The following is a 25,562-nucleotide window of genomic DNA, read 5'->3' on the forward strand; positions in this document are numbered from 1 at the left end:
TACCCGAGGCCCCTGCACCACCTCCTGCAGGGCTGGGGACCCCTGGCTGCCCCCCGGGGGGGGGGGCTGCGGAAACCAGGGGGGGGCTCCCCTGGGGCTGGGGGCGCAGGGACCCGGCCCTTTGCTCCGTCCCTGAAGTCGCACTGGGGACCGGCGGCCCCAAAACAAACCAAATCCCACAAAACGCAGCTAAAATCCCTCCGGGTGCGAGGCTGGGGCTGGGCTCGGCCCCGGCCCCCCCCCAAGGAGCCATTTCCCACCCCCCTACAACCACAGCCCCGCTTCCAAAACCTGCTTTTATTTACATTTCAAGTCAAATCACATGCAAAAACCGTGTTTTTTTTTTCTTTTTCCTCGTTTTCCTTAAGAATAGTGTGATTAGCAAAAAAGGACGCATTAGAATTTTAAAATAGCAATTAAATATACAAAAATAGAGCTTACAAAAAACAAAAAAAAACCCGACAACAACGACAACAACAAAAAAAAAAAACAGCGACCGTTTTAAAAAATATTCTGCTGCAGAATTCGTAGTGTACAAACACGTCTATGAGGCTCCACGCTCCATAAACAGGCTGGGGGGAGGCGCGCGGTATTTACACGAGGGGGGGAGGACGCGCGCCCAGCCCCGCGCCGCTGCTGTGCCACCGGGTAATACTGAGAGCCCCCCCCCGGCACCCCCAAAAGGGACCGAGAGCTGCGGGGAGAAGGGGGACGGGTGCCCGGGGGGTGCCCGGGGTCACCCCGAAAGGCAAAGGGGGGGTGTTGTGGCCCCCCCCCCCCCTCCCAGCAGCTTGCGCCCCGCGGGCTGCTTGGGTTGGGGGATTTTGGCACCGCGTTGGGCTGCACCTGGAGACCCCGAGCCCCCCCGGGGGCTGAGAGCGGGCGGAGAGGGCAGGGTTTTTGTGCCCCCCCCTCCCTGGCTCCGCCAAGGCCGTGCGGAGGGCCGGAGGTGGTTTTAGCCAAGCTGGTGGGAGAGGCGTTCACACTGGGGGCTCGCCCCTGGAAGGGGTTTTAGGGGTTTTTCGGAAGCCCTGAGGTAGCCCACGGCGCGCCGCTGCGGGAACCGGGGCGCAGCGGGGCCCTGACCCGGCTGCCCGTGCGTCCTGGGGCGGGGGACACACGGCTCCCTGCCCCGCTCAGCCCTTTGGGGATCCCGGTGCGAAGCCCCCGGGGGGGGGCAGAGAGAGCACGAAACGCAGCACCCAGGCGGGGCTGCACCCACGTAACCACCCCCCCGGAGGGGAAAAAGAAAGAAATCCCCCCCCCCTTCGGATGCCACCGAACCCGCGGTGGATGTGGGCTGCGATGCTCCGGGCGGGTGGCCGAAGCCGGGCACGCGTGCGGGACGGGCATCGAGGCGAGGCGCCCCCCCCTCTGCCCCAGCTCCGGGATCCCGGGGAGGGAAAAAAACAAAACAAAACAAAACAAAAACCTCGTTCCGAGGACCAGCGCGGGATGAGGGGGGAGGACGCGCTCCCTCCTAAAGTGCTCTCAGCTCCCCGTCCGTCTGTCCGTCCGTCCGTCCGTCCGTCTGTCCCCGGCCCTCGCTCCGTGCTGGTGCTGTAGTGCTTTGGTTGTCGTCTCCGGGTGCCCGGGGTCCCCCCCCCCCCCCCCCCCCAAACCCCCGGCGCCGGGGCAAGTCCGTGCGGGCGCGGAGCTATACGAGGTTCTCCGCGCCCGGGAGGGGGCCCTGGGGGGGGCCGGGGTCCTGCTTGCTGTGCAGCTGGGCCAGCTGCAGCACCGGCATGTTGCAGAGCGGGCACACTTTCCGCACCTCCAGCCATTTGATGAGGCACCTGGGGGGGGAGAGAAACAAAAAAAAGGGAATTTAAGAGAACCGTGAATCCACCCCAATGAGGATTTTTGGCTTTGGCACCCCTGGTGCCGTGCCGCGGCGGCTGTGAGCGACTTCTCTCCCTCCCCAGCCGCCGAGGCTTGGCTCAGGCACTCGCCTCCGCTTCGCTGCCTCTCGCAACGCCTTCGGAAAATCGCAGCGCCGCAGGCAGGGGCTTTTCCATCCCGCGCCTCCCTGCCCAGCGCAGGGGGAGCCCGGCAGCCACCCAGGAGCTGCAGACGCAGGTGGATTTGGGGCCGCGCCGCGCGCGGCTCTCCAGGCTCCCAGGAGGCTTGGGAGAACGGCCTGGCACCGATCCTGGAGCCGAGGAGCTGTTGGTTTGGTAACCAGCAACGCTCAACGCCGTAAATAAAAGCTGATTAAAGGGGAGATGTCAGTTGTTTATTCTCTAAAGCCCGGGACAGGCTACGCAGCACCGCCTGCGTAACTCAGGGGCCGTCCGTCACTGCGTGCCTCGGACCAGAGGCATGCAGAGAACCCGGCTCCAGTCCCTGGCTCTTTGTTTCTTTTACATCGTCCCACACTTACTTTCTGTGGAAGGCGTGTTTGCACGGACAGATCCCCAGCTCGTCCTTGGGCTTGAACTCCTCCAAGCAGACGGCGCAGATCTGAAAGACGAGCAGGTCACTGCCACGGTCGGCGCTTTCGAACGCAAAAAATACCCTCGTGTCTCTAAACGGGGGGAAATGCTCCCCAAAAAAACCTCCCCGTAAGCGTTTCCTGGCTCCTGGTGCAGGTTTCTGTCCTCTCCCCAGTGCTCACCTCACCACTGCCTTTAATTGGGGAAAAAAAGGGGGAATTTGGCTCCCGTCTGAGTTCCACCATGAGCAGCAGTGCTGGGCAGGGCTTGGCTTGGCCGCGAGACAGAGCCCGGCTTAGCGCAGCTTTGCACAGCCCCAGGGCTGCAGCCCTCCCGGAGGTAAATCCTCCAGCTCCTGCGGTCATTAATCTGATACGTTCATTTAAACAGCAATCAAAATAAGTTTAAAGCCCAATCTGCCTTTAATCCGGGCTCTAATTGCCGGGGTTGGCAGCCTCTGGGCCGGGCAGCGCCTCCCCGCCTGCTTTATCCACAAACATCGCAGGGAGGCTGCGGGGAGGCGCCGCCCGTGGAAATGTCTGACCCCCCACAGCTTTCTTTGCAGAGCCCGGTGGGTTTGCACCGAGGACCAAGCACATTTTGGACCCTCTGAAGCCCTCGGAGAGGCGGTGTCATGGGAAAAAGGGAAAAAAAAAACGGAGCTGGGCAGGCACTGAGGAGCCCAGCGGGGATTTTACCTCCTGGCGAGCCCTGGCAGCTGCTGCTGCAAACCCCCCAATATCCCATTTTTTGCCCAAAAATGGGATATTTCGGAAGGAGCCTGAGCAAAAACCCTCCCAGCCTTCCCCAAACCCCCGGGAAATCAGAGCAGCGGGGAGCTGCCGAGCAGGAACAGGGGCACCCCGCTCCGCCTCCTGCTGCCAGAGGAGGGAAAGCAGCAGCTCACGAGGAGGCTGTATGGAACAGGCGTGGTGGGCAGCGCTGGTGTCATAAATAAAGCTGAGCGCGGCCCGGCTCAGCTTCGGCGCACAATACAGGCTGTAAATAAGGACATTAATCCGTCGAGCGGCCCGGGAAGCTGGGGAGAGTGAACGCCTAACGCGTTTTAAAGCTTCAGGTTGAAACCAGGTGGGTGAGGTCGGAAAAGGTGGATTAGGGAAACCTCGTTACTTCGAGAGGTGTTTCCCCTGGGCAGAGCCACCCGGGGATCCTCTTAGCGCATTAAACGCAGCGATGCAGGCAGGGGGCACTGCTGCAGCCGGCACTTCTTGTGATTTCGGACCCCCCCCGGCTGCTGCAGTCTGCGAAGAACCCCTCATTTTTGGGGATGCAAACAGGGCTTTTAATTCCTAACGCATCCAAGCAGCCCGCAGCTGGCCTCCTGCAGCCACAGCTCCATGCTGCGGGGATGACGGTGCATAAAAAGCACAGCAATGCACGAAAAATGCACGAAAAAATGCACAAAAAGAGTCGTGCGTGGAAAAAACTGCATGAGAAGCAACAACACGTGGAAAATCGTGTAAAATGATGATGCGCGAAAATGCATACAGACAAAAATGCACGAAAATGCATAAGAACAACGCATATGCACGAAAATGCAGGAAAATGCATGAAAATACATGAAAATGCACAAAACAACCATGAAAATGCATGAAAATGCATGAAAATGCATAAAAATACATGCATGCATGAAAATGCATGCATGAAAATGCATTAAAATACATGAAAATGCATGCACAAAAATGCATAGAGACAAAATATGCATGAAAATGCATAAAAATACATGAAAATGCACAAAACAACCATGCATGAAAACGCATAAAGACAACTGCCTGACACCCATAGTACCTAAAAATGATGATGTACGAAAATTAACGATGCATGAAAATAACGGTGCATAAAAAGCCAACGGCCCCCGGGGAGGAGGCTGGGGCTGGCCCGACCCAGCCCCTCCGCAGCTGTGCCCGTGGCAGCGGCGTTAGCGAGCGGCCGGACCCGCCGAGGACGAGGAGCAGCATCGGGGAGCGAGCACGAGGAGGAGCAGCGAGGCTGCAGGCTGGTGGCTGCGCGCCCGGGCACACACGAGCCTTTGGCACCGCGTGTCCTCACAGCCGGGAGGTGGCAAGGGACGGAGGGGAGCTGCCGGTGTCGCCGCTCGCCTGCCTCTGTCACCTACCCTGCGAGGGGCGGGGATTTTGCAGACCCAGCGCGTTCCCCTGCCGCTGACAGCGCCCCAGGAAGAAAAACCCCGCGCACGCTCACCTCGTGGAGGTTCAGCTCCTTCACCTTCTCCTTGAGAATAACCTGCAACACAGAGACAGGGTCGGGACACGGTTCCTGCCGCGTTTACAGCCACTCAGGTCCCCATAAACCCGAATTTCCACGCACAACCCCTTTCTGTTGCATTTACCCTCCCATTGCAGTGAAAACCCTCTGCTTTCGGGCACCAGCCCTGCCACGTGCCGCGCCAAGGCAGCAGATGCCAGCACAGAGATGGGGTGAGGTTTTGCAGGGCACGGCGCGAGCAGAAAGAGCCCGCTTAAAGTTAAACCTGAATTCTAAAAATATGCTAAAAAACGGGCCAGTCCTGCACGCTGCTAGCAATAATAATAAATAAATACAGAAGCACGAAGGTGCCCGCGCTGTGACAGCTGTCTGTACGCGTGGCGCTCCCCGGGAGCCAGAAACCTCCGGCGTCCCACCTGCAGCCTGCACGCATCCAGCGTCAGCCCTGTGGGTGGACGGGGCGAAAGCAGCGTTCGCACAAAAAAAGATCCGAGGACAAACCCCAGGAGGTCTCCAAGCTGAGCGCCCGGAGGGGGCTGCGCTCCAGGAACAGCCACGTGCCGGAGCATCCATCCAGCCCGGCTCCACCTCCTTAGGTTTCCTGCCTGAGTGCTAGGTCAGAGGTGGAAAAAGCTACAAACCCCTGGGGAAAACGGGAAAATGGGATGTTTCGGCGGTAACCAGCGTTTATTTTAACCCCTGCGCGTGGGTGGCTGCAGAAAGCAGCTGGCTTGGCCGCGGGGACTTGGACGCCTTCCCTGGGATGGATGGGGCCGCGCTGACCCCGCAGCCAGCTCCAGCCCACGTTGCAGCTGCCGGAGGAGCGCTGGATGCTCCCACCACGACACCGCCGAGGGTTTGGGAAGCGCCAGTGGAGGTGCTGAGCGTGGAGACGTCCCCAGCGCCCGGGGACCACGCTCCGGGGACTTGGCACCTGTGTTTGGTTTCAGCCGGGGGAAGCCTCTCCGCTTCTCACTGTCCAGCTTAAGCTCTTGCTTTCAGGGTGTTTTATCTTTAAATAAATAGCATTTCTATTCTTTTTTGTCCTGCTGATTGCTCTTGTTGCCCCTGAGCTCGCCTAGGGGGAAGCACCCAAGCACCTGCAGGGCAGCACCCAGGCCGGACGGCAGCAGACCCCGAAATGCTGAGACCTGCAGAGCACTGTGTGCAGGCGGGAGATGCTCTCAGGGGGCCCGGCTGGCCAAAAAACCCTAAATCAGCAGGAAAAGAGGTTTGGCAGAGCGTCAGCAACCTCTCTTCAAAGACCTAGAGCCTCCCACTGAAAAGAAAAGCTCGATGGCAACCCGAAAGAGTGATTATCCCAACAAACCCGCAGCCTTTACGCGCGTTTGGCTCTCGGTAGGAGGGGAGCCGCAGCCTGTTCATCACCTCACCTGCTTGTAGGCGTAAAGCTCTTTGTGTGCTTGGTGTCTGAGCCTGGAACGAAGAGAGGGAGAGAAGTGAGGGCAGGCCAAAACAGCAGGACTACCCTAACAGCCCAAACACACCTCATTTCCCTCCCCTCCCCATCTAATCGCTTCGGTTTTAGTTTTTTTTATTTCGGAGAGGAGAACGGCCACGTGAAACAACGCAGCCCACCAAGCCCGGGCTGGGGCTTTTTGTGGAGCTGGAACCACGGCGTTTGCGTGCAGGAGCACACAAAACTCCCACAGCTTTCCTTTCCTGAACTCCCTAATTTTCAGCACAAGCATCACCGGCGGCGTTAAGGCCGACGAAAGCTGCCAAGGGCATTAGCAGCCGGCAGAAACAGGCCCGTTGTCCAACCCCCTGCTGCCAGCACCTCCGGGCTGCACGCAGCACCTTTCCGCAAGCAGCGAGCGCCGAAGAGCCAGGGGAAGCTCTGCTCCTGCTTGAGCGAGGACGGGGCAAGATCGCCCCGTAAAAGGGTTTCCCATGACGAGCCCAGGCTGTGGCGGCAGGTTTCCCTTTCAGGCTTCCCTTAATAAAACCTCTTTCCCCGGCAGAAGGAGCGGCAGCCCGTTTTAAGCAGCCCATCGTGCAGGCGAAGGAGCCGGCTGTGCTTCCAAAATAAACCCACGGGAAGAAAGCCACACGTCGAGCGCTGCCCCCTCGCTGCACGGCGCTTAGAGAAGTGCTCCGAAAACTCGGCATGGAGGTCACCGAGGCCGAAGAGCTGCCGGAGGGTTCGCAGCAGGGACTTCAGCGCGCCCGCAGGGCTCGGGCGGTCGCAGAAGTGCTTTCCCCAGCCTCGAGTGTGGTTTGCTGGGGGGGGGGAACCCCCCCGTGCCTGCAGTTTCACTTCTCTGCCCCCAGAATATTTCCTCTCCCAGAGCCTGGCTGCTTCTCACCGAGCTCTGCTCCCTACAGGCTGCAGCGGGGAAAAAAGCACAAAACCACGCCAGCAAGTTATAAAAGCCGTGTAAAAATACATCCCTATCCCTTTTTTTTTTTGCTTGAAAACAGCCCCGAAACATGCTGGCATTAAAAAGCACGCCTCGATTCGGCAAATGTTGTTCAGGGCTCCAGTAAGGGAGCTCTGGAGCCCCCAGTCTGGAGGGGAGCCATCGCTGTCTGGTGCTCAACGTGCCCCAAAAGCTGGGGGGAAACCAGGGGGGGCCGGGGTCTGCGGGCACGCGGAGCAGGCAGCAGGAGAGGCGCGGGTGTGGAGCGAGAGGGGTGAAACCGGCCCAGCCCCGAGGCTGGGAAAGCGCTTATGAAACGCAGATGGGGGAAAGCAAAGCTTGGCTGCCGGGGACCACCTACGAGGGGGGAAAAAAGCTCTCCCAGCCCGGGGGGGGAAGCCTCTGCGGAAAGAAGAAAGCCACACGTCCCCTAGGTGCGTGGCTTTGGCCGCGGGCGGGGAGAGGATCCCAGCCCGGACGGATCCCGCTCCGATCCGGAGCAGCTGCCGTAACGTGAGCCCGGGATCTGGCAAGCGAGGTTCCCCGCTGAGCCAGGGGTTCGTCCGTCCCATGCCAAGCACCGCGACCCCGGAGGAATTCGGAGACCCAGCTCCCAACCCGAGAACCGCGCCCCGTGGATCTGGTGAGCAACCTGAGACTCACGAGACGAGGGGCTACGGGGGGGGGGGACGGTGGCGGCAGACCCCACGAGCAATCCTTTCTTCCATGCTGTCAGCTTTGAGGTTGGGGTAAATACACCAGGTATCGGCTCTCCCATGCTCGGGCTGCCTCGCACGAAGCGGGCTGCAGAGGATGCTCCCGCGCCGCATCGCCCTGACTGTTAAACGAACCCCTCGCTCCTCCACGGCCTCCAGATGCGATCCTGCTGTTAAAAGCCACACATCTCAGCGCAGGAGGGGTCAGGAATGCGCGGGGTAATCCAGGAGGGCTTTAGCAGCTGGCTGAGGAGGGGGAGGAACTCAGCATCAACTCAGGATCTTGCTCTGTGGCCGGTGGGTTTTTGCTTGCCAGGAGCCAGCGGTGCTCCTGATTAAGCAGCAAAGCGGGGAGCAGCGAGGAGATCCTGTCCCAGAGCTGGGATGCTCCGTGCGCGGTCCTCCCCCCCCCTCCCCGTCCATCTACACGCTGAACCTCAAGCTTTTAAACCCAAAGTGAGGTCTGGGAGCGCAGCTCTGCGGCGAATTCCTAGGAGGGGGGGGTGTTCCAGGGGCCCAGGGCATGGCTAAATCCCCAAAGCTGGGGCTGCTCCGGGTGCGGGGGATCTGCCTTTGCAAATCCCGGAGCTGGTGCTGGTGCTGGTGGTTCAATTCATCGAGTCTCAGTCGAGGCTGGGGCTCCGAAGGGATCTTCAGATGATCTAACCCAAGCTCCCGTCTATCAGAGGTCGGGAACCAGCACGGCGTTACTCCTGGGGGCGGCAGCCGAAACGCCTCTCCCCGAAAGGCACTCCGTCTTCATTTAAAGACAGCCAGAGACGGAGAGCTCGCCACTTCCCTCGCTGGCTTCTTCCAGCAGTTACTCAACACGCCTCCAACTTCTAAATTTAAAGGTTTTCTGGCCTGATCCTCCAGACGTTACTGCTTGTTATTTCTTCTTTGGGGCAGAACGCACCCAGCGAGACCCAGCGCCCAGGAAAATACTCAGAAAGCCCAAACGCCTCTTCGTTTTGCAAGCAAGCCGTATAGATTCAGCTCAACCTGGGGAAAACGCATCCCTCACCCTTCCAAAAACCATCTGCCCTTTTCTTTGCCTCCCCTCCTGTCGGCATCCCAGTTAAAAGCAGGCTGGGAGCTTCGCCTCGCAGCTCGTGGCCCAAGTCTCTCCCCTCTGGCCCACGATATAATTAAAGCAAGCCCCAAAGCGGAATAACCTTGTCCCCATCGCCCAGCTTAGCAGATCAGCTCTGCGCCATTAATCCCCGGACTGCGCTGTTGAACGAGCAATTTGGGTCCGGTAACGAAGGGGGCAGGCATTAAACATTTCCTAAGCACACGGCGCCCGAGTTAGTCATTAAAGAGCGAGCCATGGTGAAACGCTAAGCGGAGGGCAGGAACCATAAAACGCCGCTTTCAAGTCCTGTTTGAGACGGCCGCCTGAGCAACCGCGTTCCCTGCCCGTGTAAGTGCCCCCATAAATAAATATCTGCGGGGTTTGGAGCCGATAACACAATTCCCTTCGGAGCTGCTCGCTCCCGGACGTGTTGGGTCCGCACCGCGCGAGCTCTGCGTCCGTTTCCTCTGCGGGGGATGAATGTTGCGTCCGATGCTAACCGCTGAGCAAATCCTTTTTCTGGTTTTAATTCTTTTTTCTAATTCTTTTCCTAACAAACTAGCCCGCGGGTCGCATCCAGCTGTCAGACAGAGGTGCGGGGAGCTCCTCGCGGAGAGGCGAGGTGAGGTGGTCGTGCGGGGACACCTCCTGCAAACAGCCGGGGCAGCTCTTACCTGATCAGGTAGCAGCAGAAGAGTAAACTGAGGATGAAGACGAAGATGGCCGTGCCGAAGACCACGATGTATATGTTGAGAGGCAGGTTCTGGAACCCGATGTTCGGCATCCTGAAACTGTAATGCTGGAAATCCGAGCTCATGGGTAGGCTGCGAAGAAAGGGAGAGAAAAGGAGGACGTGAGGCTCCATCCGAGGGCCGTCGGCACGGGATGCCCTACGCAGGAGAGGAGGGACGCCCCGAAAACAAAGCAGGGCAGGCTAAACCGTGCCTGGGATTCCCCTTCTCCCTCCGCGTGCTCCTCGCCCAGCTATTTCCCCTCCTGCCGACGCAGGCAGTCCTTTCAGTTAAACTCCAGCGGGGATTTGCATCCAAGCCACCCCAATCCCAACGTCCCCCTGCACCCGAAACCCCAATTAATTAGACTGAAATGCCCCAAAGCGGCCGGAAGGCGTGCTGGAAGGGAAAGTTTTGCCTCCTCTCCCCTCCCGTGGTCTCCTCACTCGGCAGAAAATCTGCCCTCCAGCACCGGCACCAGTCCCCGCTCCTTTAGGGTGATCCCCCCGGACCCGAGGCACAGCTTTCCACGCTGGCATCGGAGCCGAGGGGAGGGCGAGGACACAGCCACGGCAGATGGCAGAGCCGCCGGGAATTACAGGTGCCATAAAAGAGCCTTGTTTGAGTTTCCCGGCGCCGCCTGTGCAGCTTTACCCCCCAGCACGCCGGGTGAGGGGAACGGGGAGGCGAGGAAGAGGAGGGCGCAGCGCCCCTGGGTGCCGGTGTCCACGTCCCAAACGCGGGACCGGAACAAAATCCCGCGGACAGAGGCCGATAAAACCTCGCGTGCAGACCCCTGGGGCGAGGATTTCAGCGTGCGAGCTCTCCCGCGGGCTTAGCGTGACGGTTCAGCAGGCGGGGCGCCGATATTGTACAATAACCCGAAACGAGCGCTTTTTAAGCAGACGCGTTACGGAATCCGGTGGAAGAGCAGCCCGCCGTCCGGGCCTCGCCACATAAAACCTCCCCGCACCCAAAACATCACGACAATCACCGAAAAGCACCGATTTGGTGTTGCTCCTCATCATTCCTTTCCGCTTCACGGCTCCCGAGCCGCTCACCCTCGCGCGAACGCAGCTCTGGCCGGGCACAAAGTTCCCCCGCCCCCAGCTCCGAGAAGGAAGTTAAAAAAAAATATATAAAAAAAATAAAAAAACCTTGTTTTCCTTTCATCAGTTACTGCCCACGGGAGGCGGCGCGCGTGCAAGTTTCACAACAAACAGGGAAACTACCTGCAGTCTCCCCCCCTCCAACTTTTGGCGAATTAAATTACGGAGGGATGACAAAATCCCCCCGGAGCAGGGTTTTTTTTTTTTTTTCCGGCGCAGGAGCCGCACGGCTCCAGGTTTGGCGCAGGACGGGGTGAAAGCGTGGGAGGTGGCCGCGGACAGCGGGGGGAAAACAGCGATGAAAAGCCCCGGATCTGAGCCGCAAAGCTGCAGGGAAGGGTTTGGGCTCCCGGCAAGGACGGATTCGGTGTCCGAAAGAACACAATCCCCGAAATTATCCGTGCTGCTGGCTGCTGCTGTCACGGCCCCATCAGCGCAGGGACGCAGCGCCGTGGCACCTAAAGGAACCGGGTTTAAGCCCAGGAAGCTTCGGCAAAGAAACCCGACCCAACAGCAAACGCTCCCGTGCATCTTTTCCTCTTCGGACCCTTTTTTTTTTCTAAGCCTGCCACCCCCACCGGGTGCTTTCTTGGTGCAGGAGCACTTCTCCCATCCCACGCGCCGCCCGCTCGCGGGGATCGGGCCCCGCTGCTCGGGGCGGGCAGCGAGCTCGGCAGCCCCAGGGCAACAAAAAACAGCCCGAAACGCGGAGCCAGCCCCTCGCCCGCGGCCTCCAGCACCCACCTCGCATCCTCGCGCCTTCCTGGGGCGAATTCCTTCCCCTCCGCAGCGCGCGAGGCTCGCCTCCCGGCCCGGCGTTACCTCCCGCCCCTCGCCAAAGGGCAGCAGCCCCGCGGCCCGAAGCTCCCCTCCGCCGGCCGCTGCTTTCGGCTCTCCCCCGGCCCCGCTGCAAGTTTTTGAGGCGATTCCCGGTAAAGCCTGGGCTTGATTAAAGCCTCCGGAGAGCCCCGAGCACGTGTTCAGCAACGCGCCCAGCCCAAGTGGGGAGGCCGCAGGAGCTGGGAGCCTGCACGCACAGGGGCTTGCTCAACTCCGCCGAGGTGGTTTTCTTTTCTTTTTTTTTTTTCCTTGCTTTGCGAATAAATAATTAAATAAAACCAAGGCGACACCACCCCCAAACCTTTGTTCCCGACTCAGGCACAGTTAATGCGCAGCTTAGCGTGGCTGCGTGGGGTTGGGTTCGGGTTTTAATCCCTGCACCATTTGCTGGGTCAAAGGGATTTCAGGCGGTGCAGGGCCTCTCCCGTCGGCCGTGCTCGCGCCGCATCGCTCCGTGAGCCTCCTTCTGCTTTTTTCTTTGACCCAGGGGCTCCTTGCGCTGGCTGCTGCCTCGGCTGCCCCGAATTTCTCCAGGTTTGCTGGCCGCCCCACGCGGGGAGGGAGCGGTTCTGCGAGCCGGGAGCAGCGCCCGTGGCCTCCCATCGCGAATGTCAGCGGCCGAGGTCCCCATCTTGGGGACCACCGTGGTCGGCAGCGTGTTTTTGGGGTTCTGAGGACGGTAAATCCTCCACGGGAACGCAGGTTTGAGGAGCAAGCGGGGGGAACCGCCAAGGCCTGAAGAAACACGAGCAGCTGAAGACCCCAACGTGCTGGATCTCGCTACCGGGGCATGGAGAGGAGCTGAACGGCCCCGCAAAGCATCCCTCGGGTCAGCCGAGCACCCAAGACAATCCAGGACCAATCTCGGAGAAGAAACAACAACAGCACCCAGCACAGCACCGATCCTCTTCCTTCGTAGCTCCTTCAAGTCGCCATGCTCTCCTAACTGGGCCAGGTCTGGGGGCTTCGGTTCAGCTCCCGGAGCGGCCGATGCTGCGGCGCACCGAGAACGTCGGCAGAGACGCGCCGGTCCCTCAGGGCCTCGGATCGAGGGCCTCGGATTTAGGGCCTCGAATCTCCTCCAGCCACGAATTCCCGACGGCCACATCCAGCTGCCCCACCAGACCGCAGCTCCGAACCGCCGCGGCTGCCTGAGAGCCTCGAGGGAAACGAGCGGCCCCGAGCTCCGTGCTCCGCCCGCCGCATCCTCCTGGCTGGTGTTTTGCCCCAAAACGACGTGCCCGAGGCGGCCGCGACCCTACGGCAGGGGCTCATTGTCCTCGGGACGATCCCGGAGGTGCACGTGCCAGGGGAACCCGTGCTAGGATCATCCAACCCCCGTGTGGCCCCTCTGCAACGGCTGTGAGAAACGTTAGGGCGAAAAATCCAGCGGTTTGAGGCAGAAAGAGTTGGCCTGCCCAGGATCCAGGAAACTGTTAACTTGCAGAAGACTGAGATCGGATGATTTTAAGGAGCCAAGCTTTTGGTTTGTGTTTTATTTTTTTCTTTTTTGGTGGGGGAGGGGGGGTGGGGAGCGTGGTAGGGGAGGCACTGTTTTAATTCGCTTCAGATTTACGAGAGCGCAGCCAAAAGAAATAAAAAGGAGCTGTGAGGAAGGCCGGGAGCTTTCCGAGGCAGAAGAAAAACCCTTCTGGCTGTGCCCGTGGGTCCCCAGACCCCGCGTTGGAGACCCCTCTGCTGGCTGAGGGTCTGAAATCGTGACCCGCACCCAGCAGGACCTCGAGGCCGGGTTACAAAAAGGTGCCCGACCGCCCGCTGCGGCAGAAAGGAGTCTGCCGGAGGAAGATAAACCCGGGGAAAAAGCAAAGCGACCCCAAAGCGGGGAAGTCCCCCGGTGAGTCCCGCTGAGAGTCCCGCGGGCCAGCGGGGAGGGAAGCAGACAAAAACCGCCCCAGTGCAAACCCGGCCGCCTAGCTGAAGGCGAAGGAGAGGAAAGTCGGATGATTTTCCCAGGCTGCGGCACGGAGGATGTGCGCTGAACGCCCCGACGGCTCACAGAAATTAAAGGGCATCGCGGTGCCCTTAGGACCGGGCTGTACGCAGGGATCCCATCGGAAACCCCAAAACTCCCTGCAGGAGGTGCCGGTGCGCACGCGGCTGCGGGGATGGGGAGGACCCAGCCTCCGCGTCCCCTCGGTCCCCGGGGGGATTTAATTAACAGCTTTAATTAAACCCACGCTACGGTTAACGCGAGGTTAAAGAGCAGGGGAGGCAGGAAAGGGAGCGCTGCAGGTCCCGCAGGCCTCCCCCTGCTCGCTGCGCCCTGCTGGCTGCAAGTCAGGCGGGTTAAAGGCAAACCCAAAGAAGCCGCGCAGCCAAATTAATCCTTATTAGAACGGCAAGCGCTTAACGAGCCGAGCGAGCTCGGCCGGCCTCTTCCACGCAGCTTTCATCAGGGGACCTCCAAGGGAGGACCCCCAGGAGGCGACCGTCCCGCTGCACGGCGAGGAACCGGGGCACGGGGTGGCAGCGGGAGCACCGCGGGGACCTCGCCCGTGCTGCTTCCCGACGGTCCTCCGGTTTTTGCTCCTTCCGAGGGGCCACCCGAGCGTGTCTTCGTTGCTGTCGTTTCTTTACGCCGCTGCAGAAAAGCGCTGAGCATCGCGGCCACGTTCAGCCCGAGCCGAGGGCTGGTTTTGGGGCTGGCGGCGGCGCATCTGCTGGCTCCTGGGCAGCGGGCACAAGGAAAAGTTTCCCCAAGCCCCTTCGTTTGTAGGGGAAATTGAGGAACGTGCCCCATCGCCTTCCCCCTGGGAATTTCCACAAGCCACAAACATGAAACTTTTTTTCCGGAGGGATTTACTTGCTGGGTTTGAGACTAACAACTTCCTCCTGGGGATCCGAATCCAACCCAAACCCGTCCCAAACTGCAACTGGCCCCGAGCCCCTAAACTGGGGGCGCTGGGACAGAGCTGCCCTGGATGAAGGGGTGCTGGGAGCTGGTGCAGCACCCCACGGGCCGGGCAAATCAAACCTGCCTCGCCTCCAGGACCTATAGGGTTTGGAAACACCCCCCCTAAAAAATCCTGACGGCTGCACGGGTTCCCCCGGGTGGAAGCAGCGATCTCGGCAAGAGCAAACGGCGGCCTTGGCCGATCTCCAAGCCGAGCTGTTTTATCTGCGGGAAGGGTTTCGAGCCGCCTCTCGAGTTTCAAAGGCTTTTACGCAAGCCCACGACGCGTTTTTGGACGGGTTGAACCAAAAGCCCGGTTATTAACCCGGCTGGAAGTTAAACCGAGAGCGGCTTCAAACGCGAGAACGCTGCAATTCCCGACGCCGGGGTCGGCTGCGGAGCGGGGTTTGCTTCCCCGCAACAAATCCCCGACGTAAAGGGTACTCGACGTGTGTCTACCTAGTGGGATAACTTCCAAAAGAAAAAAAAAAAGGGTTTTCTGGGCACTTTGGAACCAGTAATGAGACACAGCTACTTGGACAAGCAGCCCGGCGGGGGAAGCAACACATGGGCGAATTTTGGTGAACCCCGACGCGGAGCAGTCACCACCAGGGCACCCAAGGGGTCACCGCACGTGGGAGCGAGCAGAGCCATCGCCGGGGGGGTGACAAAGGTCAGTGCCAGCCCCCCAGACCCGGCGGAGCCCACGGAAAGCAGAACGGGGAACGGCGGGAGTTTGGAGAGCAGAAGGACCCGACTTCTCCCCGGGGACCAGGCGAAGTTAAAAATTCCTCCCCGTGGCAGCGGGATGCTCCATGCAGGGACCAGGGGCAGCTGCGTGCACGGGATGGGGGTTGCGATGCCCCACGCAGAGGCCCTAAAACCTCTCCTGGCGTAATTTGTCTCACTCCAAATGCGCCTGTGCCAGCACAGCCGAGCCCAGCACCTTCTGGGCCACCGGTCCATCGCGCCGCGGGTCTCCAGCAAAGCCTGCCCAGGAGGATGCTGCCCGGTTCCGACCTTTGAGCCCTTTTCCCTCCCCTCCAAGAGGGAGTTGGATGCTTTTTGAACGGGAACCAAAATTCCCTGGCTTCGCTCCCTGGCTGGACGACACCAAAGACAGAAATTTAACCCCCTCGGCCGCCGGCGGCGCAGCGGGGAAAGAGCGAGCTGGAAGCGCGGCTCCCGGCGAAGCAATCAGCAGCCAAAAAAGGCCGAAAAGTCTTAAAATAAAAGAAGCAACGGAACAACGTGGCAGCGCCGCCAGCACCGCTGCGGTATTCTGGATCCTCGAGGGTCAGTCTAGCGGAGAAGCAGCCCCGTCGCTGCCATCCCGAGGCGCATCTTGAAAAGGAAAAGAGTTTTCGCTGCTGTCGGAGGGACGCAGAAATGAGGTCAGCCGCAGTTCCCAGCGCGAGGTTAGAGCCGAGTGCCGTCAGCAAGGCAAACAAGAGGCTTGCTCAGGGCCGATTTCGCAAGATCCAGGCAAAAAAAAAAAAAAAGTTGTAAAATAAATAAAAGGAAAAAAAAATCCCCGGTGCCCTTCTTATTCAGCCTAAGCCAGCCGGGGAGCGGAGCTTGGAGTTCGTGCCGCTCGGGCTCCCCGTGTATCGCAGCAGCAGGAACGAGGGCTGGAAAGCAGCTACGGGGTCATCCCACCCAGCGCAGTTTTTCTGGGAACTGCAGGCAAGGCAGCGAGTTTCGGGAAAGCCGCAGGAAGTTGGCGGAGCAGCCGCAGGACCCGCGGCTGCCAGAGCATCTTCAGGAGGCTGAAGCGGAGCCGGGCACTGCTCGCTTCAAACCGCGGCCGCGAGCTGCCCGAGTGAGGTTAGCCGGGCTTCTTCTTGGCGACGATATAACACTGGAGGAATTTTTTTCCCTTTGGCCCCGTGTTTTTTTATTTATTTTTACTTTTTTTCCCCCTTTTCCTGGCACGTGGCTCTCTCCCAGCTGTGATGTCGCGACCCTCTTGAGCTCGCTTTTCCTCCCGACAGCGCGGAGGGAAGGGAAAGGATGCGCCGCTGCCTCCTCCCCGCCCCGACCCCATCCATCCTCCTGGCTGTGAAATGCGGCGTCCCCGTGGGACCCCACGGGACCCAACACCGCTGCCCCTGCAGCATCGGCCCCTACCGCATCCCATCAGGTGCTAAAGTCCCGATTTACGGAGTTTTCCCCCAATTAACAGGCTCCTTGCAAGCCCTGCCAGGCCAAACCCGGTGCCAAACGCCTGGATAACCCAGGGAATTGCAATCCGGCCAAGCAGAGCTGGGGGATGCTAAGACATCCCAAGATATCGCTTCCTGGGGGGAAAAAAAATCGTGCTTTGGTCAAGTCACCCTCAGCGGGCTGAACAAAAGCAAAAAAAAAAAAAAAAAAAGCAACCGGCCTTCTCCGCTCTTTTATATCGCCAAGCAGATGGGCGATACGACCTCCCGAAATCCCTTCGCCCCCGCTTCCTAAGCTCCTTTAACGGGAAAAAAAAAAACCAGCGCGGGGATCAATAATCCCTGCAGAGTGCTCCTGGAGGCAGGCACCCTGCTCCGGGGACGGGCGGCGCAGCTGCTGGCGGCAGCCCGAGGAAGGCGGCGAGCCGAGCCAAGGGCAATTTGGGATGCGGGAGGGAAGAACGCTCTCGTTTAAACTGCACGAGGTTGCTAGGTTATGGATTTTTTTTGGGGGGGGGGCATAATCTGCAAGGGGATCCAGATGGCCGCAAAGCCTCGCGGTGGAAAAGCAGCGTGAGGCCTGGGAGGGAAGAATTCCTCTTTATGCTGCTGCCTTCTGCTCTCTCCGAGCCCGGACCCCGGATTTTGGTCTTTGGGAGTGCCCTCCGCGGATCCTTTCTCTTCAGTTTTACCAAATATACAAGAAGCGTAAGACGAACAGGTAGCTTGATGCAGGGAGAGCGAAAAGCTGGACACCAAAACCGAAATCGGCAACAAATCCCGCGGAAGAGCCGCCCCGAAAGCCCCTCTGTGTCTGCGAGGGCTGCGTTTTAAGGCGCTGACAGCATTAAAAACCCTTCAGGAAAACCCAGGCAACCCCAAAGCCAAACCTCAGCCTGCTGGGAATTCACCCCACCGCCATGTCGCTGACATCTGATATTTTTCCTAATGCTTACAGAAAAAAAAAAAGGAGCTGCGCGGTTGGCCTGCCCTTCCTCTGCTTTTAACAAAAGCACTGGGTTTGGGGGAATATTTCTTCCCCCACTCGCTCTGCTCCGCTCACAGCGACCGGGGGCTTTGCGGCGCTTTAAAACCCAGCAAAAAAAAGAGCCGGGGGCACAAACTGCCTCACTCCCACGGCCCCGCGAGGTGGGCAAAAGCCTCAGAGGTCAGCAGGGGACAGGAGAATCACTTCTCTGCTCCCGGAGTGCCGGGCCAAGCTGGGCACCCGATGGAGAAACGTGTGCAGGAACAACACACGTGGGTCCTTCTCTCTCCATCTCCAAGGATGCTGAGCGCTGCTGTCCCTCTCCTGCTTCGCGTCCAAGAGGAGAAAGGAGGCTTGAAAAGAGCTGGAGGTGTTAACGAGGTCAATGATCCGTATTTTCCTGACTTACGTGAGGAGCGGACACTTTCAGGAGCGTGCTTTCCTTCCTTCCTTCCCTCCTCCACAAAGTCCTCGGGCTGCCGGGAAGACTTGAGCTGGCAGAGGAGACCCCTCCCGACACGGCGGTGCTCACGCCAGGCAAGCTGTTTGGCACAGAAACGGTTTTAAAAATGACATTTTCTGCAGCCAGGAAGCTCTCCCCGTGTCACGGCCTGACCTTGGCGGGACGGAGAAAGTCAAGGGACCGCAAAATTCAGGGGAGGGCTGTTGGGACTGGGAGGTGACGGGCGGGCAACGCACCAGTCTCGAGCATCGCCCGCCCCGGCTCCCCACTTGCTTGCGGGCTCAAGGGCTTAAGTTTCTCAGAAATTTCACCCCGAAGAAGCGAAACCGCAGGCTAAGGCCGCGACGCTGACGCCGAACTCGTTGAAAACAAACCAAAGCCAAACCTGCTTCAAGGCTACCGGGGCCTCCTCGGGCAGTCGAGCCGAAAACAGCCCCGAGAGCGTCAGGCCCGCAGCAGCCCGCCGGTCAGATCTCTACCGATTCCTGGCTGCTGAATCGTCTACTAGAAGGCGAAATATATTGCTGGCGCTAACGACCCGGCTTAGCGACGAGCGCACCAGGCTGCATCGAGTGTCTCTCCAAAGGTCAGGGGGGCGCACGATGCCCGGGAGCCCTTGCGTAAGCTCTTACTACGAGTCAAAGGCGCTTGGAGAGAGCCTGGGGGCCGAATCGCAGCCCGCCACGGCCCTTAAAACGGGAGGGGAGAGCCCGAATCCTCCCCTCGGCGCCCCTCAGCATCTCAGCCTTCGCTTTTAAAGCCCGTCTGAATTCACGGGGTGAGCGGCGCGGCGGCTGCTGGCGCGTTTCGACGGGAGCGCCGCGGCCTCGTTAGCGCGGTGGCAATTACGAGGTGGCCTTTTTGCGAGCGTCTCAGGGCGCGCTGGGCTGTGGCCAGGCATTCCTGGCCCAGCCGGGCGGCAGCGCCGCGAGCGGGGATGTCGCAAAACCTCCCCCCCCCCGGGGTGGGCACGGGTTTCTCCTCGTGGGCTGGGGACAGTCGGGTTGGAAGCCACGTCCCGACGAAGACCCCGCGCAGCCCAAGCCCCCCCGCCATCACTCCAGAGGAGCAACCCTATTAAATAACGGTATTTTTGGAAATAACGCTATTTCCAGGGATCGTGCTGCCTCCAGGAGCTGCTCGGGGAGGCACCTCAACGCGCGATTTTGCGGATCTCCTCCAAGGAAACCTTTCAGGCCAGCTCCTGGTTCAGCTCCTTACACCCCATCTCCGAGCGGGTCCCTTTTAAAACTCCGGCGCGGCGGTGACGTGAGGCTGCGCAGAGAGGAAGGGGGGGAAAAAAAAATAAATGGCTCAAGCTAATCCTCCGATTTTATAAGACGTTAATCCGTTGATCTCATTGAAAGGGATTAGAGTTACTGGCGAGGGAGGGAGTCTAAGAAGTTTTCAGGCAGATGCACCCCAAAGCGGGGTGCGGCGAGGAGAAGGGGCGAGGGGGTCCGCAGCGAGCACGGGTCACCGGGAGGAGAGCTGATTTGATCTGGGGAACGAAGCAAGGCTCGGCCTTTTTTTTTTGTTTTGTGACAAAAACCAGCCGCCTGCTTCGGGAAGGTTGGCTCTCAGGCCGTACCTGCTCGCTCGGAAGAGAACCATAATGAAATAAATCCGAGAGAAGCATCAAGAGGGGAAATAAATCGGAGCGCGGGGGAGGCTTCGCGAGCAGGGAGAAGGATCCGAGCGATCCTTTGGCGCACAGAAAGCGAACTTCCCACTTTTAACTCCCACCAAAACCAAGAAAAAACAAAAAACAACCAAAAGAAAACCACCAAAACAACCCCAAAACCCCACAGAAAACCGAACCATTTCACCCCCAGTTTCAACCGGGACCCCCCCTTCTTTTATTTCAGGCGCCGGCGCAGAGCGAGCTGCTCGTGGGGCTTCGCTTTTGTTCGGCTCCGGCGCCGCGCGTCCCCGCTCAGCTGAGGAAAATCACAAAAGGGATAAATAAATAAATAAGCCCCCAAAACGCAGCTGCGTTACTAACCGATCCGCCAGGAAATCGCCCCGGGGGAAGCCGAGCCCCGGCGAGGGTTTCGGGCGGAACAATGGAAAAAATGAGCCTTTTAAAGGCAGGCAGAAATATTTGCTGGTTTGCGAAAGAGCTCGGCGAGCTTTAATTCGATCCTTACGCTCCGCCAGCGCTCTAATTCCGTGCAGGCTGCGGGCAGGAAGGGCCTGCTCGGGGCTGGGGCGGGGAGGAAGGGAAGATGCTCGGGTGGATTTCTCGCACTTGGCAGCAGCCGGGCTGAGCCCGGGCTCCCCAAAATCAATCGGGACGGGCTGCTGGGCTCCCCAGCCCTCTTACCTGGCTGGGATTCCCCCCCGGGGTTGCAAAGGGGTCGACGGACGAGCCGGGCTCTGCCTCCTGGCCCCGCTTCTTTATTTTCTTTTTCTCCCCAAAAGCCCTCCCCAGCCGGGAAGCCGGCCGCTAGGTCCGAGAGGCCGGAGCGATAAGGCGGCAAGGTCGGCGCGGCGCTTTCGGTTTCTCTCTCCCTCCGCTCGGGAACCTGGCACCGTTCCCTCCGGGGCTGTGCGCGGCGTTAAATCCTCGGCGGGGATAAAAACCAGGAAAAAAAAAAAGAAAAAGTTGTGCTCCTCTCCTTGCCGCGTTCGCAGCCCCTCCGAGGAACGAGCCCTTGCAGCTCCGGTCTCCTCTCCGGCCTTGCGGCGGCAAGCTCGCTGCGGGTATTTTATAAGCGACAGCTGCAAAAGAAACCGAAAAGGCTCCGAAAAAAACCCCCACAGCGACCTCTAAGCCGTCCGAGGGAGGAATCGTCCGCGATGCTGAAACGCCCCGCGCCGCCCCTCGCTCCCCCGGTGCATCTCCTGCGGGGCGCAGCCCCCGTCCCGCTCCTCTCCCGAGGCCTCGATCCAGTTTTAGCCGTGGCGGCGGCGCAGGAGCAACCTGAGCCCTCGCAGCCCCTGCCCGCGCCGCCCCAGCTGCTCCCAGCTAATTTAAGCCCGCGGCGGCCACTCGCTGGGTGCCTGCGCGGGGTTTGGGGCACGGCGAGGCGCGGATGGGGACACCGGCACCGCCACCGCGGCGGCTCGCCCGTCCTCCGTAAGCGCCTCGGTTAAACCGACGGCTTTTCGGGTCGGCTCAGGTTTTGGGCCCAGCCTCCCGGCGCGAGACCCTCGCCTCGCCGGGGGGAGAAAGGCAGCAGCGCGCCCGCGGGGGCACCTCCAACCTCGCGAGCTGGCCTGGCCTCACCGGCTCTCGCCACGGCTGCCATTCCCTGCCGCCAACGTCTCGTTTGAGACGCTGGTTAATTAATACGAGCTTACGGACGCACGAGACGGGGCAGCGGGCACTCGGCGCAGGCCACACCATCACGTCAGCTTCGGGGAGGAAAAAGCAGCTTCGAGCATCCCACCCGCGCAGCTCCTGCCCCGGAGAGCGCTCAGGTAGCACCGCATCCCCGCGGAGGCGATGCCCAGGCTCCCCGCGCCTCCAATTAACAGCCAAATTAATTCCCGCCCAGCTGTCAGCGCGGCAGGCGGCGCCGCCCGCTAACCACGCACCAGGGGGCTTCGGTTTCCTCTCCTCGAGCGACGGAGGCGCGCTTTTCCAAGCGGGTCATCTCCGGCCTTGGATTTCTCACGCCCCGAAACTCCCGAGCAGGGCGAGGGCTGAGCCGGCCCCGCCACGACGCCACGGGGCGGCCGCTCCCGAGGCGAAGTCCGACGGGGCAGAGCCGCCAGGCGCGAGGCACGGCTCATGGGGAACGAAAATAAGCAGAAGCGCTGCCCCGCTCGCAGGCGCCGCGCACGAACGCCGGGGGGAAACGCCCCCCGCAAAAAAAAAAACACACCCAAAACGCCCGCTGGGGAGGGGACGCAGCGGCACGGGAGCCCCCAGCGCGCCGCGGGAGGGCTGGGTGCTGCGGTGCTGCCTGGCCCGGAGCCCGTTTGGGTCAGCGCCTCGCAGTCCTGCGGCGCCTCCGCGGCTCTCCAGCTCCTTCCCTCGCCCACGGTTGTCGCCGAACGCCCGTGGGGTGCTCCTCTCCGTGGGGTGCTCCTCTCCGTGGGGTGCTCCTCCCGCGTCCTCTGCTCCATCCCCGGCTGTTGGAGAGCTTCGGCTCGCCCCCAGCCTGGCGCAGCCCCCGCTGCCAGGCGGCACCCAAGGCACCCGAAGCCTGGTTTCGGCCGGGAACGGTGGCGCCGAGCGGGGAATAAAACGCGGGGACCTCCAGGGGCTCAGGGAGGGCGCAGAGGGCGGATCCTTGCTGGGAGCGGGACGGAGGACGGGCAGCAGCGCGGTGACAGCACCGAGGCACCTCTGCCCGCCGCTCCTGGCGCGTTCCCTTTTTACTTTTTAAATCTTAAACGCATCCCTTAGCGCGTTTCGGGTTCCTTCCGCATTGCCCCCCGAGCGTTTCTTCCATCAGGGGCTGCGCTCTTCCTCCCCGAGTTATCCGAGGCGAAGGCTCAGTATATTTTTTTTTTCCCCCCGGGCTCGGGGCCAAAGCGGCGCGGACTTTTTCGCTGCAGACGGCCCCAGCACTCCAAGGAGCAGAAGCTGGAGCAGCCCGGCCTGCGGGAATAAAGCAGCAGAGCCAACAACCCGGTTTGCTCAGCGCTGCTTGACGCGCTCAGGGTAGCTCTGTTTACACCCAGCGTAAAGAAAAAAAAATAAAAATAAAAATAAAAAAGGAGCCACCAACGCTGAGACGAACTCGGGCCACGGCCTCGCCGTGAGACCGCACGCGTTCGAGGGAGCGGAGGCGAGAGGAGAGCAGAGCAAGCGTGAAACGCCGCGCCGCCTGGGGTCGGGACGGGTTTTCGGAGCCAATTTTTTTACGGGTTTTTGGTCGATCAATCAGCTACCTGGCTCGCGGGGCGCCGGGAGGGACGACCGCGGCGGGGACAGAGCTCGAAGCATGAAAAAAAAAAACCCAAAAATTAATATTTTGAGCTCAGCTCGAGCTCCCACGGCCCGGCCGGGTGCGAATGGGGGTTCGTCCGGCCGGGCACCCACCTGGCACGAGCGGCAGCAGAGGTTTTGCCGGGGAGGCGAGCGGGGAGAAGCGGGGGTGGGGGTGCCTGCATCGCCCTGGCCCCGCGTCCCCGTGCGTCCCCGCGTGCCCAGCGGGGCTCGCGTGCGGCCCAACACGTCTCGCGCGGCAGGAAGCCGGAGATCAAAGGCGGGGGAGCAGCATGCCAGAGCAATACGTAACCCAAACCCTCCTGCCAAAGGAAAGGGGGGGGGGGGGGGGGGGGAAGGAGAAAAAATAAATAAATAATAATAAAAAAAAAAGCAGCACAACAGAACGATCCACGCGCTCGCGCGGCGCTTTGTTCGGCGCACGTGGGGTGGCGGCAGGACCCCCCCCACACACACACCTCGATGGCATCCCCGGGGACACCGCCGGTCCCGCAGAGCCCCCCCCCAACCCCACCCCGGCCGTGACCGAGGGGATTTTTTTTGGGGGGGACGCTCTCGCCCAGCGCCCAGCCGCGCTAAAACCGAGGCAGGCCAAGGAAGTTCCGAGAAAACACAAGCCCAGAAAATAACAAAAAAAAACCAACCCAAACACGCACAAAAAATAAAATAAAAAAAAAAAAACAAGAGGTGCATTTTTCCCCCCCCCAAACACAGTTTGCAGCCCCGTGGGACCCGCACGCGGCCCCTGCCAAGAGCTGCGGGCTCGGGACGTGGCCGCACGGCAGGAACAGCCCCCCCCGCCGCCCCGCTTCCATCCCGAGCCCTTTTTTTTTTTTTTTTTCATTTTTGGGCTTTTTTTAGCCAAGGCCCGGCTGGCGGAGATGTCGCGTCCCCCCCCCCCCCAGCCACGTCGGGACCTTCTCGGGGGTGCCAAGCGTGTCACCCCGAAAAGGGACAGTGCAGGGGGCGGCGGGGACAGGCAGTGCCCTGCAGGGAACCGGGAGGGGAGCGTAGGAAGAGGGGAAGCCCCACTGATCTATAGGGTTGTGCGAGGGGAGGGGGTCCTGCCCCACAGGGGTGCTGGAGGGGGGTCCTTGCCCCATAGGGGTGACGGAAGGGGGGTCCCTTCCCCATTAGGGTGCTGGAAGGGGGGGGTCCGTGTCCCATAAGAAGGGGTCCCTGCCCCACAGGGTGGTGAAGGGGAAGGGGGCAGTGCCCCATAGGGGTGCTGGAGGGGGGGTCCTTGCCCCATAATGGTGCTGGAGGGGGGGGGTCCCAACCCCTCAAGACAGTGAATGGGAAGGGCTCAGCACCCCATAACGGTGCTGGAGGGGGGTCCCCCTGCCCCACAAGGATGCTGGAGGAGGGACCCCTGCCCCTTAAGGGTGCTGGAAGGGGGTCCCCCTGCCCCATAAGGATAACGGAGGGGGGCTCCTTGCCCCATAGGGTTACTGGACGGCGGGTCCCCCTGCCCCATAGAGGTTGTGGAAGAAGGGGTCCCAGCCCCTCAGGGCAGTGAACGGGAAGGGCTCAGCACCCCATAATGGTGCTGGAGGGGGGTCCCCCTGCCCCATAAGGATGCTGGGGGGGTGGTGTCCTTGCCCCATAGGGGTGCTGGACGGGGGGTCCCCGTGCCCCATAAGGGTGCTGGAAGGGGGTGTCCCAACCCCTCAAGACAGTGAATGGGAAGGGCTCAGCACCCCGTAAGGATGCTGAAGGGGGGGTCCCCCTGCCCCATAAGGATAACGGAGGGGGGCTCCTTGCCCCATAGGGGTCCTGGACGGGGGGTCCCCGTGCCCCATAGGGGTGCTGGAGGAGGGGGTCCCAGCCCCTGAGGGCAGTGAATGGGAAGGGCTCAGCACCCCACAGCGGTACTGAAGGGGTGCCCCCGCCCCACAGAGCAGCAGCGGGGAGAGCTCAGCCCCCCCATAACGCTGCCGTAGGGCGACCCCTGCCCCACAGCGGCGCAGCAGGGGGTCCCTGCCCGCTGCAGCCGCTCGGGGGGAGGCATCCCGGTGCGTGTCCCGGTGCCGGCCCCGTGTGAGGGCCGAGACCCCCCCCCCCCTCCCAACCACCCCCCCCCTCAGCCCGGCCCGCCCCGCACTCACCGCCGTCCCGCCGAGGCCGCTCTGCCGCCGGCGGGGAGGGACCCGGATGGAGCCGGCCCCGCCCCCTCCGCCCCCCGCCCCGCCCCGCCCCGCCCGGCGCCGGGCACGGCCGCCGAGCTTCGCTGCGCCGCACTGCGCCTGCGCGCCGCGCCCCGGGGTGGGGAGGGGCGGTGTGACGTCACGGGGAGGGGGGGGGGGAAGGGGGACAGTGGGGACATAACGGGGATATTGGGGGCAATAGGGACATGGGGGGCATGGGGGACAACGGGGACATAGTGGGGACATTGGGGACAATAGGGACATGGCGACAATGGGGACATAGTGGGGATGATGGGGACAATGGGGACATGGGGGACAATGGGGACATAATGGGGACAATGGGGACAATGGGGACATAATGGGGACATGGGGGACAATGGGGACATAATGGGGACAATGGGGACAATGGGGGACAATGAGGTCATTATGGGGACATAATATG

At 61.0% G+C, this 25,562-nt stretch overlaps 1 protein-coding gene and 1 long non-coding RNA gene across 7 annotated transcripts; one reads left to right on the forward strand and one right to left on the reverse strand.

Moving 5' to 3' along the window:
- Positions 1 to 282: 282 nt before the first annotated feature.
- Positions 283 to 25,150, reverse strand: RNF24 (ring finger protein 24). 6 transcript variants are annotated; one of them, XM_066997085.1, is made up of 7 exons: positions 25,082 to 25,149; positions 18,014 to 18,146; positions 9,532 to 9,681; positions 6,077 to 6,119; positions 4,659 to 4,700; positions 2,384 to 2,463; positions 283 to 1,796 (listed from the first exon to the last, which is right to left on the reverse strand). In XM_066997085.1, exons 3-7 carry the CDS (start codon positions 9,672 to 9,674, stop codon positions 1,658 to 1,660), a joined length of 447 nt encoding a protein of 148 aa, XP_066853186.1. In that variant the 5' UTR covers positions 9,675 to 9,681; positions 18,014 to 18,146; positions 25,082 to 25,149; the 3' UTR covers positions 283 to 1,657. The 6 variants fall into 6 exon arrangements, with proteins under 6 accessions (XP_066853186.1, XP_066853187.1, XP_066853188.1 ...); XM_066997086.1 differs by lacking the exon at positions 18,014 to 18,146 and having other exon boundaries at positions 25,082 to 25,150; XM_066997087.1 differs by lacking the exons at positions 18,014 to 18,146; positions 25,082 to 25,149 and adding an exon at positions 20,394 to 21,154.
- LOC136790856 (uncharacterized) lies at positions 6,987 to 11,094 on the forward strand. Its single transcript, XR_010831623.1, has 2 exons — positions 6,987 to 7,709; positions 9,420 to 11,094. It is a non-coding gene; the product is annotated as an uncharacterized lncRNA (long non-coding RNA).
- Positions 25,151 to 25,562: the final 412 nt, after the last annotated feature.

Source organism: Anser cygnoides, chromosome 4 (assembly GCF_040182565.1).
Source record: "Anser cygnoides isolate HZ-2024a breed goose chromosome 4, Taihu_goose_T2T_genome, whole genome shotgun sequence".
NCBI classification, from domain to species: Eukaryota; Metazoa; Chordata; class Aves; order Anseriformes; family Anatidae; genus Anser; species Anser cygnoides.